Below are 12435 nucleotides of genomic sequence, written 5' to 3'. Positions count from 1 at the left end.
AAACTGAAAAGTTGTTCCTGTTAAAGTGTTGTTAAAAAGCAACAGAGGGTCCTGTGGCACCTTTAAGACTAACAGAAGTATTGGGAGCATAAGCTTTCGTGGGTAAGAACCTCACTTCAGATGCAAGTCTTAATAAGAAGGTCAGTCTGTTCTCAGACAGGCATACTGGCATAAGAAATAGGTTGAGAGGATGAGGAACTGTAAAGTGAATCTAGTCAAGAGGAATATTTGTACACATTGTACATTGTATACATAATGAACTACTAGCAAACAGACTTCTTTGAAATATACAAGGGATCCAGTGAAAATTTTTACAAGGGTTGAGGATCAAGTGGCAGCTGCTTAGAGCTGTACACTTAAAATTGGGCCATGAAGTGTTTAGCTCTGTGGCGCATGTGTGTGGTTTCTTTTTTTTGTTTCCAAAAAATGTACTTGGTTAATGTGGATTGCCACGGGCACGCAGGGGTGAAAGAAAATGCAGGCCTGTTATTTACCAGGCTGCACGTGGCAGTAGACTATATTGGTAAGGGATGCAAGGAGAGTATGGGTCACGATGCAAACTGCAGACACACACACACACACACACACACACACACACACACACACACACACANGCCAAACTACAGACACACACACACACACACACACACACACACACACACACACACACACACACACACACACACCTAAAATTAATCAATTTAAAGTTTTATTGGGGATAATTACAAGGGGTAAGGGAGCAGCATTTGATTAGCTAATAGAGTTAATGAAACTTAAAACACACAATGACTAAAATATCTACTAACAATATTTATAAACAAAGATGCAGCAATTAGTAGTAACTGATACTTACAAATACAAACCAACGCATAACGACCGGCAAACGTAGAAACTCTGTTTGAAACACGTGAGCTGAGAGAGAGGCTTTGAGGTGATCAGGCTCGGTTACAGGTGTACACAGGATACACAGGATTCGTTTTTCTTTCTCCTCTCCCTGCCTGCACATGGCAGGCAGCCCATAAAGTACCAACTATGACATCATAGAAGTGTCATAGGGGAGGGGGCCCAGAACCTGTTTGTGTTCGTTTCTGATTGGCAGAAGCAAAGTTTACACCAAGTAGGGGAGCAGGTGCCTCAGAGTCTGGCTTCGCCCCCAAAAGGTGAGGAAATGCATATTGCTTTAGAATGCGTGCAACACTGAATGACAAAAGAAGAGGCCAGGGCAATACCGGTATGGGCAAGTTTTACAGGATGCAGACAGGAACTCATCTCAACAGTTAAAATGGCTGACTGCTTCTGGGGAAAAGGTTTTTTGACTTGAGTGTGACTGGAGACTGTAAAATTTTGTACATTGTGATAAAAATGGTTGGGCGCGAAGGTCAGACTTCTAGAGCTTAGTGTGTTGTGAAAATGAGAAGCTTGGTTACAAATGTGAACTGTGCTCGGTCTTGAAAGCAAACTATCGGATAACCTTGGCCCAAAATCTAGGATTAAGACACAAATTTTATTGGAACCTGATATGGTACAATATTCAAATAATTCCATGAAATCATTTAAAAAAAATCAAGTTTATTTAATTTAGCTTGGAGGTAACATTTTCTGGAGTACTTGAACCACAAACAACGTTTAGTGCTAGTCAGAGAAACAAACTGAAAGTGACCATAAGTGATACAATCTGTCATTTCATTCAGTATGGACAGTGGTTAGTCATTTCCTCTTAGCTTGGACAAAACCAATAAATGCTTTATTTTTCATATAAAAATTTTTTAGCCAACCCAATGAGAAATTTCTTGAGCCTGTTTCACTAATTATCCATCATTACAGGGAAGTCTGTCTTCCTAGAATGAGATTAATGTGTTTTTTGTTTAAGAATATGGCAGTATAGTTTTCACAGTGCAGTTCTGGTTGCCCCATCTCAAAAAAAATATTAGAATTGGACAAAGTACAGAGATGGGCAACAAAGGTGTATGGAAGCTGTTCTATACCCCTAAATGAGAGACAAAAAGACTGGGAATGTTCACCTTGGAAAAGAGATGACTGGGGAGGGGATATGACTAAGGTCTAAAATATCATGAATGGTGTGGAGAAAGTGACTAAGGAAGTGTTATTTACCCCTTCACATAACACGAGACCCAGGGGTCACCCAATGAAATTAGTAGGCAGCAGGTCTAAAACAAACATGAAGTACTTCTTTCCACAATGCACAGTCAATCTGTGGAACTCGTTGTATGTTCTGAAGGCCAAAAATATAACTCATATATACTCGTTCATTAGCCCATTCGTTTATAAGCCGACCCCCCCCCCAAGATGGTTAGGTAAAAATAGCAAAAACTGTATGACCCTTTCATAAGCCGACCCTATATTTTAGGGGTTGGCAAACTTTGGCTCCTGGCCCGTTAGGGTAAGCCACCAGTGGGCCTGGATGTTTTGTTTACCTGGAGTGTTCGCAGGCACAGAGCCCCTCAGCTCCCAGTGTCTGCGGTTTGCTGTTCCCGCAGCTCCTATTGGCTGGGAACTGCAAACTGCAGCCACAGGGAGCTGAGGGGCTCCTTGCCTGGAGATGCTCCAGGTAAACAAAACAACAGTGTATTAGATATTCAATTCAATGATTCCATAGAGTTTAAAATCATCAAATTTTGGTGTAGACCCGTTTATAAGCCAACCCCCGCTCTTTGATGCGTCATTTTTTTTACCAAAAACATTTGGCTTATGAACAAGTATATACAGTAAGTTTAAAAAAATAATAATTAGGTAAATTCATGAAGGATAGGTCCATCAATGGCTATTAGCCAAGTCGGTCAGGGTCAGCAACCCCATGCTCTGGGTGTCCCTAAACCACTGACTGTCATAATCTGGGTCTGGATCACAGGATGGATCACTCAATAATTGCCATGTTCTGTTCATTCCCCCTGAGGCATTTGGCGTCAGCCACTGTTGGAAGACAGGATGTTAGGCTAGATGGACTGTTGGTCTGACTCAGTATGGCTGTTCTTATGATTTTATGAATTTGGGCAGCTTTTTTAGCCAGCCACATGTCTCTAGTTTGGCTTTTTTGTTTTGTTTTTGGTGACTTTTTATTTATTTTATTTATTTATTTATTTTACAGCTACATGTTCTTCTTGTGTTGCCAGCAGCATCTTTCCAAAATAGTATAGTTCCTAACTTGGAATCTCTCCACTTTGTTGCTAGTGGATACAGAACATTTTGGTGGCATTACTGCTTCAGCAGCTGGCAGATGTTAGTAATGCATAAAGCTACATGAGTGGAAGGCAATCACACTACGGCAATGAACATGGTAGAAAACCTATCTAGAATAGAGGTGGTGCAACAGAGCACAGCTAAGAACAGATTGATTTCTCAGGCAGTCATGGGTGCTTGTTTACTCTGAGTATTTAAAGCAGAGGTGGGCAAACTACGGCCCATGGGCCATATCTGGCCCGTGGGACCGTCTTGGCCGGGGGGGCTAGCCCCCAGCCCCTCCCCTGCTGTTCCCCTCCCTGCAGCCACGCGGGCAGCGCTCCGCGCAGCGGAGCTGCGCGCTCCTGCTGAGCCTAGAGCAGCAGCGTGTCTAGCTCTGGCAGGGCGGTGCGGCAGCCAGACATGCTGCTCTGAGCGGCATGGTAGGTGGGCCGGGCCCAGGGGTTGGATAAGGGGCAAGGGGTTCCGGGGGGCAGTCAGGGGACAGGGGGTGGTTGGATGGGGCAGAGGTTCGGTGGGGGGTGTTCAGGGGCTGGGGAATGGGGTGTTTGGATAGGCATGGGGTCCTGGGGTGCCTCTCAGGGGGTGGAGGTGTGGATAGGGTCGGGGCAGTCGGGACTGGGAGCAGGGGGGTTGGATAGGGGATGGGATCCTAGGGGGGCAGTTGGGGCGGGGGCGTCCAGGAAGGGAACAGGGGGTGGATGGATGGGTTGGGAGTTCTGAGAGGGGCAGTTGGGGTGGGTGGGGGGGTCAGGCTGTTTGGGGAGGCAGAGCCTTCCGTACCTGGCCCTCTACACAGTTTTGTAACCCCAATGTGGCCCTCGGGCCAAAAAGTTTGCCCACCCCTGAGTTAGAGGCTGCTCGTTCCATCTAGCCAATTCATACCTGCTATTTTGTACATTTGTCTTCATAGCTAGCTGAACTGGTTTTCTAGCAAAATGGAGTCTTTTTTTAATGTAATTAGAATACTTTTTTTTGAAGTCTAAACAGGCCCCTATTAACGTCTTTCTCCTAGAATAAAGCAGCTATCCACAAACAAAAAACCATAAATTGAATGTACAGTTTTAACTCCTGCTCCTCAATGTCCTTTATTTTTTAGCGGCGGCTTCGTCACCTACGGAATATTGCTGCACGTAACATTGTTAATAGGAATGGTTATCGCCTTCTGGATACCTACTTCACTCTTCATTTGTGTGATAACACTAAGATATGTAAAGGTAAGGGTCTATTGTCAACACTTATCACGTAACTCCATCTTCCTATACAAATTACCCTGATGCTCCTTGTTCAATTTTTTGAAGTTCATTCTACCTTGAATTCGTTTTGTTTCCTGGTGACTTGGTACCATTAAAATTCATTTGTATTTTCAGATGAGCTGAAGATAGAAAATGTGGAAGCTTTCATTGTTTATCAGCAGATAGACCCAACTATTAGTCCTGCAGCTGTCAAGCTGAATGAGTTGTCTGCTTAGACTATACCAGTACCACTAGCTGGGCTGCTAGCAAAATAGGTATCCTTGTATACAAAGCAGCTAGTACCTGCACAATGGAGCACTGCTTCTCTCTCAATTTGTTCAGATTAGGGCTTCAAGGTTTGGTCTTCTCTGACTCTGTGCAGCTGATGTGCCCGCACTATTTGCCTCATGCATTGATAGGCAACTGAAAGATCAGCAGCAGGCTGTCAAGCTGAACCAACTCTTGAACAAACATTCCATTTCTCCTACATCTGACCTGGCTGCTACTGCATCCCAGGAACAGGCACAATCTATCTTCAATTCTTCTAAGATGCTTATCACCATGGTAACTAAGCTCCAGACAACAGTTATGGAATACTGATTCCCAATACAGCAACGTATGCTTAGTCTTGCCTGTTCCTGGTGAGCATGTTTGGATGTTGGTTTTTTCTCCATCGATTGCTGCTTGCCTTCTACCTCAAGCTACAAGTGGAGAGATGGGATGACAAAGGGCCATTAGTGAGGGGGGAAAAAATTGGTCTTGTTTAGATGTGAACGTTGGCAAGCTCTGTTTGATCTTTTTAGGCAAAGTTTGATTCAGTTTCTACTGGAACTAATGCATCAGTTACCTTTGCATAGAATATACTTCTAGGACTTGTTTTACAGAACAAGTATTTGTACTGTAGCATAAATATTGACATTGTACCTAAAGGTTGAAAATGGGCTGAATTTCTCTACTCACTTAATTCTTTTCCCTCTTAGAATTTTATAGGAGTGAAGTGATCAAGAACTCCCTGGTAAGTTGATTTAATATTGGTGATCTTGTATAGAAACCCTTGTACTTCACTCTTATCTCCTAAAGTGTAGGCTTACTTAATGCTGAAATACTGCACTTAGTTCGTAGTAAAACATCTGAAACAGTCTTTTCTTCCATTTTCCAGACACGACTAAACTAGTACAGCTGGATCTTATTGTCCACTCCGAAAGGTTCATGCCCTTATGGAGTAAAAGGGGCAATGTTTTGAATTAATGACAACCTGAGAGTCTCCCTGAGGGAGATGTTACCAACTTAATGTCATGTAAATCTGAATTATCCAGCTACTGTTGTAACTACTGTTAAAAGTAGCACCTACAGTTACTAACTGGAAGGTCTTTTTTGTTTGTGCATTTGACAATATTGTGTATAGTCAGTTTAATCATTGCATATTTTGGCAACAGAGGATAGCAACGTTTCAAAACAGAACAGAACCCCGCAAATGCATCTGTAAATCCACAAAAACTGATAAAGGGGATTTGGGGCAGGTGTAGTATCAAACTACTACTAACTCACTACTGAAGACTGTTTCAAGTTGTACCTTTAAAGTCTAACAGTGCAGTTGATCCTCTTGGATAGGAGAAACTGTTCTCAGTGGTACCAGATGACAGAACAAGGAGTAATGGTCTCAAGTTGCAGTGGGGGAGGTTTAGGTTGGATATTGGGAAAAACTTTTTCACTAGGAGGGTGGTGAAGCACTGGAATGGGTTCCCTAGGGAGGTGGTGGAATCTCCTTCCTTATTGGTTTTTAAGGTCAGGCTTGACAAAGCCCTGGCTGGGATGATTTAGTTGGGAATTGGTCCTGCTTTGAGCAGGGGGTTGGACTAGATGACCTCCTGAGGTCCCTTCCAACCCTGATATTCTATGATTCTATGAAACCTAGCAGTTGAACAAAACAGATGGGAGATTTATGATCAAGAAGGGTGAGGTCATCTTCGAAGACACAACTTGAACCTCAAACAGGAGTTGTGGTTGTGGTGGGGGAGGGATCAAGGAAATCTTGCTTGTTGTGAATCTAGACAAATAACTTTCTTTCTGACTTGGCACTTTGCTGCTCTCACTAACATGTTTTGAATAAACTTTTGGGTAAACTTTTTTTCTTATGTAGCCATCCCATTTAAGGTAGTTAATTTAAATAAAAGATTAAAATGTGTTTGCACATTTTTAATTGAATTTACATCCAAACAGAGCTTGATATAATTGCAAGCAAAAAAATTACCAATCTAGTAAATAGAAAATGGTGAATGATGCATTTCTTAAGTTTTTTTTGTTGTTTGTTTTTTTTTTTTACACATTTAAGTTATGCTATATAATTTTTGAAAATTGTGTTGATGTAACATATCCTCCTGGATAGCAAAAAAGTACCAAATTTAGTGTAAAGGTTGTATTTAGTTGTAAAACGTGTTGTAATGGCTACTAACCAATGAGAATCAATATTTCTTAAGAAAATAACTCAAGTACAAATGCAAAACATGATTAAAAGTAATGATTTAGAGGCAAGGCTCACCACTTGCTGTTTTAATCGTGATTAAAATGGTGATTTATATCGCTTTAATCTAAATCAATCCAGCCTATTCCACACCCCCAACACTACCCTTTCCAGCGTCAATGGAGAGAAGCAGAGCTTCTCACAAGAACGTTGTTTCTAGCCCTGGTACATGAGTAACAGGGGCACCTCTCATATCAGCCTCAGAGTAGTGTGGGTGGTTTTTTTTTTTTTTTTTTTTGCAGTTCAGGTCCTTACTGCTGCAGATTTCGTTATACTCTAGCACTGAGGTAGCTCTACCATTACTAGTAATGTTGCCAGCATTAAAAAGACCAACACCTAGGCTGCCCTATCATGTCACAGTAGCAAAGAAGCTGCTCTGTGTATACTAACACTTCTACTGGTGCTAGCAACAACATAATTGCAGTGGTTAGAGAGTGGAGATAAAAAACAAATAGATGCAGCTGGTGGCTTGGCACCTATTTTCTTATTGCTTCCAAATACGGATGGCTATGGTGGGTCTTGCTATTTATATCCTTTGGTCACGCTGGTATTGCTATCTAACTACTACTAAAGTGTTAAAGCTCTAAGAAAATAGTTCACCTGAAATGTAACTGTGTGGATAAGCATGATGTTGCCTATCCAGTCTAGGCCGCTATGGAGAGTCAACTTTAAGTGTGACGTGTCCAGTCCTACTAATCAGCGTCCAAGTGTGTGAGCTCGAGGCCTCAAATGCACTTCTGGTAGCTGTATCTCAGAATATGAAGGAGGTTCTTCTCTTCATCCCTTACCCCCCTCCCCCAAAAGATGATCCTTGACCCAAAGGTTGGTGAGGAGTAATGCTGTGAGGTATTGCCTCCTCTGTTAGGAGGGCTTCCTTGAATACTTGTCTGTTCTTCCTTGTGTTAGGTCTGAGGTACAGGGAGAAGGGGAGGAAATAAACTTACCAGCAGGTCACAATTCTATGCAATGTTTAGAACTGGCTTCTCTTGGACAAGTGATTGTCCCACTCTCCCTCTGTTTGGGGTATCTTGGTTATAACTTCCCAGATTGAGTCTCGTAAAGGAAATCATGTCAGCCTTCGATAGCTTTGGGAAAGAAAATACCAAATTCTCGTGTTCATTCCAAGTCCTGTTCAAATGTGTGGAAATCGCTAGAAGCGGAGTTACTGAATAGCAGTAACAATTCAACAAATTATCCATATAAAACATTGCTCCAAAAAAATCTTAATTGATAGAACTAAACAAAACACTCCAGGCTAATTCAGTTTCATTGTGCATTTTTTCCCCACTCTGTTCCCATGTTAAAAGCTTTACAAAATTTATTCTGTTTAAAAGCTGAAAAGGGTAAATCATCTGACAAAGTACATAAATTATTTAGCAGATGGCTTCAGAACTAGCCTGACTCAGTTTTCGCTTTCTGGAAGAGTTAGTTGCAGTGGTGGTACATACAGTGCCAGGTATTGTTGGTGCTGCATGAACCCTACAATCAAATGTTTTTAATGGGAAACTGTCATGATGTCTAGACTCAAAACGTGACCTACTTTTTCTGACAGCTGTCAAAGTCTATAAACTAGTGTTTTCCTCTCTTCAAGATGTCGCAAAACAAACAAGTATAATTATTTATTCTCCTTCCTCCCTTGCCCTTAAAGCCAACTTGCATATAAAAGCCAGAAGCCTAACACTTACAAGTAATCCTACAGATGCCAATATGAATAGGAGGGAAGAATGTAGCTTAATAAATTCCAGTTAAGCTTTAACAGTGAATTCGAGATAACTAAGTTTTCAAAGTTATTTTGATGTTGATGAATTAAAAAAAAGAAGTTCTAAAAATCTGAGCTGTAGAGCTTCAGAATAGAGTGTCTCAGTACTGCTGGCGAACTGTATTGGAAGGACTAGAGCTGCTGCAAATTTTATATAATGTTCTTGTAGGATAGGTGGTCATTAGGGAATATCTATGTGTTGTGTGGAAATATAGTCCCTACTTTCAAGAGCTTACAGTTTAAGAAAGTTAGGTCCTAGAAACTGAGAATTAAAATTATGTGCTAACAGTCTGTAGATGGCTTCAGTGTAGCCTGAAGCTTACAAACAAGTATCTGATCCTGCAATCCTTCCTCTTGCAAATATTCTGTACTCAGTGAGTACTTTTATTGGTATTAGTGGTACTTGCTCAGCCCTAAGAGGCTGAAAATGCTGGTGCTTAGACAAGTTTCATATACTTTCCAAAGATATATGTAAGTCTCTCTTTTAGAGTATTAGGGAAAACATTGGTGCTGAAGTAGCGTAAGTCAAATTTCTTATCTGTGCACTACTTTGCTATTAAGTCCAAAGATATGTTACCTTCCTGGAGGTTTAAATTGAGTTTGTGTGCTGAAGTTGGACTGTAGCATATGAGAGATTGGTAGCAAACTGGGGGAGCTATCCAGCAGGTTTTGAAGACCTTCTGAATTCAGGAGACCTTGATCACATATTTGAAGATCTGCTGATTTGACCTCCCCCAGTTCTCTAAACCTGTTGGGTTTTCTCTGGGACCGTTTTTTATAACTAGAATTCTGCTTTATTTAGTCTGAAATGGAAACTTAATTATAAACTGGGGGTCTATCCAAAGAAACACAAGGCTAAGTGATGCAATCCCTACTAACAGTGCTGCAAATCTTAAAGTAGCACAGTTTAGTAAGTTCCGGTATAACTGCCAAGTACTCTACCAGTATTTAATTTCCTGTTATGATGGTAGCCAGCAGTAGATATATAAATAGGTCTTTCTTGCTAGGAAAAATTCAAGAGGTGAGTAAGGGGACAAGGACTTCTGTAAAACTTACGGAAGGAAATAGATACCCTTTGGAGTCTTCTGATTCTGACCTATTAATCACTAGTGTGCATGTTTAAGCTTGCAGCATGTTATGACTGTTTTTCATAATTTCTTAAATATAGTGGTACCATGATTATTCAAAATTTGACACTTGAAACCTTCTCTAAATTCAGAGAAATTAGTCAGCAGGATTTTTAAGTCTGTTTTTTGTCAAATCCTAAGGTCTGGACTTGTCTGGCTGGCTCTCCAAATTTTTAGAATGAAGAGAGCTCCTCAGAAGGTAGCCGCACTCAGGGTTTGATGTCAGCATTGCAGAACCTGAGGGGTGAAGCGGAATAGGAACAAACCCCCATTAATAGTTAAACCCAAATTCAGTTATGAGAAGTAAATCAGTGTTCATATAAACTACAGCTCTTTTTTTTTTTTTAAGAAGCCAAATGTTAAGAGTATGGAACACTGTCTTCACGCTACTCCCATTTTCTAAAAATACTAGTATTTGTATTTTTTGAAAAAGTGCCTGTTGTGGCAAAAGGAAGTTAATGAAGGAATTTCCTGGCGTCTCATAATGGAAGGAAGTAGTAGTTGGTCTGAAAGCCTGCAGGCTTTCAGCAGCAGATGGAAATGGGAGCCAAACTAGAAAAGGGAAAGTTGTGAATAATGAAGGAGCAGAGTCTCTGATGGCTTGAGCCTTCTCATGTGTAACTTAGACGATCGTTGATCTTGCAGGGTGTTACTTCAGGTCTTGCAGTCTGGAAGTTTGACATAAATACTTGGCCTCTTTTTAAATTTAAACACACTGTATGTTGTTAAACTGAAATAACACCAAAGAATGTTGTTCTTCCTACATCTTTATTTTACTTATCAACAGAATCCAACATGGAGGAGTCTTGACTTTGGAATAATGCCTGATCGCCTCGATACATCTGTGTCATGTTTTTTGGTGAGGATCTGGGGTGGCAAGAAAGAGCTCTATCAGCTGTTGATCGAATGGAAAGTCAATCTAGATGGACTAAAATACTTGGGTCAGCAGGTAAAATAAAAGCATGTTTCCTCAATTTGTGGATTAAGTAGCTAAAAGTTTTTTTTTTTTTCTTAAACAGAGTTGTAAGATCACGGCTACAAACAGACTGAAGAGAAAAGGAAAATGATAAAATATAATAAACTCTATCTTAATTATGGAATAAAACTAATTACAAAGGGACTGCTAATATGGGTAGCTCTCCCCATTGCAAGGAGCTTTAAATAATCTGGATGGGCACAATATTAAAGTTTTATGTTGTGAAATTTCTTGGATTAAAGTTGCTTTAGCTATTTGAGTTGCTTAATCACAATAGTAGCCCCAAGTGAGAAACAGTGTATGACATTATTACTCTGTATGTGATCACAGTTTACTTTCTTTAGCTTTTCTAATTAGACTGTGCTAATACTACTAGAATGCCAACAATGCCCTTGGCATAAAAGTCTTCAATCCAATTACAGACTAAGAAACCAAGAGGATGGTATTAACCTTGGAACCTTTTCCCCCATTCTTCTCTAGTCCTGGAAAATCACCTGTCTGGCATGGGTTTAGTACAGTGGTTCTCAAACTGGGTCGGGACCCCATTTTAATGGGGTCACCAGGGCTGGTATTAGACTTGCTGGGGTCTGGGCCCGGGGCCTGGGCCCGAAGCCTAAGCCCAAGCCCCATCGCCTGGGTCTGAAGAGCCCCAGGTGGCGGGGCTCAGATTAGACCCCCCTGCCTGGGACTTAAGCCCTTGAGCTTCTGCTTTGGCCCCCTGCTCTGGGCAGTGGGGCTTTGGCTTTGGACCCCCATGCGGGGCAGTGGGGCTTAGACTTCAGACTCCCTTCCTGGGGTCATGTAGTAATTTTTCTTGTCAGAAAGGGGTAACGATGCAATGAAGTTTGAGAGCCCTTGGTTAGTATTTGTGGGTCTTATGGAACAGGTGGAATCATTAGTTATGATTTTACATAAATGCGAGTCCTTTACATCAGTTACAAGTTTAAAGAAAATGTTAAAACTAATGTTAAAGGGAGATACTAGAGAGCCGTAACTCATGAAACAAATGCCAGGTGTCTGTTCGTCGTAATCACAGTAGGTTGAAACTCTTGGTTTTAAACTAAGTTTCTTAGATGAGTGTCCTGCCCTGGTCTCTCTCTTGCTCTTTGAGTTTGCCATTCTAAAACGAATCTACAGCTTTAAAAGATGGAAATGCTTTGAAATGTCAAAATTATTTATCAAATAGGCTTGTAATGAAAAAGCATTTGTTGTTGGATCCAGTACTTGCTGTGCAGAAGATGATTTTCAGTGTTCTGTTTCATTTTATTGCACCAAAGAAATAGGCCCCTGGAGAATATTCTCTAACACTATCTTTTTTGTTTGTAAGTAACCTTGCCCCCTCAGCTAACACACTTAATGTAGGAACAGTTTTGTGTTGAGCCACAAACAACAAAGAATATGATTGATCTAACTGTGCATTATCTGCTGAAAATTGGCTCCTTTATAACTAAGCTGTCTGAATAAGCTATTTCCTTGTTTGTTTTTATTATTTTCGATCTTCCTACTATTTCTCTACTTCTGGCTCTAGGAAAGAGGAAGTCTTGTTTATCTTCCACTATAAGTAAGTAGTTCTAGGTGCTATATAGTGGTTAAGGCAGATATTTTTTATTTTGCATCGT

At 40.9% G+C, this 12435-nt stretch overlaps 1 protein-coding gene across 2 annotated transcripts in view; it reads left to right on the top strand.

Moving 5' to 3' along the window:
• UVRAG (UV radiation resistance associated) overlaps positions 1-12435 on the top strand; it is a 128752-nt gene that overhangs the window by 18709 nt on the left and 97608 nt on the right. For both annotated transcript variants that reach the window (XM_034759150.1, XM_034759151.1), the window contains exons 2-4: positions 4298-4415; positions 5414-5448; positions 10628-10789. In XM_034759150.1, the coding sequence (XP_034615041.1) occupies positions 4298-4415; positions 5414-5448; positions 10628-10789 (315 nt within the window). The remainder of the gene's footprint in view (positions 1-4297; positions 4416-5413; positions 5449-10627; positions 10790-12435) is intronic.

This window comes from Trachemys scripta, chromosome 1 (assembly GCF_013100865.1).
Source record: "Trachemys scripta elegans isolate TJP31775 chromosome 1, CAS_Tse_1.0, whole genome shotgun sequence".
Lineage (NCBI taxonomy): Eukaryota > Metazoa > Chordata > Testudines > Emydidae > Trachemys > Trachemys scripta.
The sequence above is the reverse complement of the archived record's forward strand: the minus strand, read 5'-3'. Positions and strand labels throughout refer to the sequence as shown.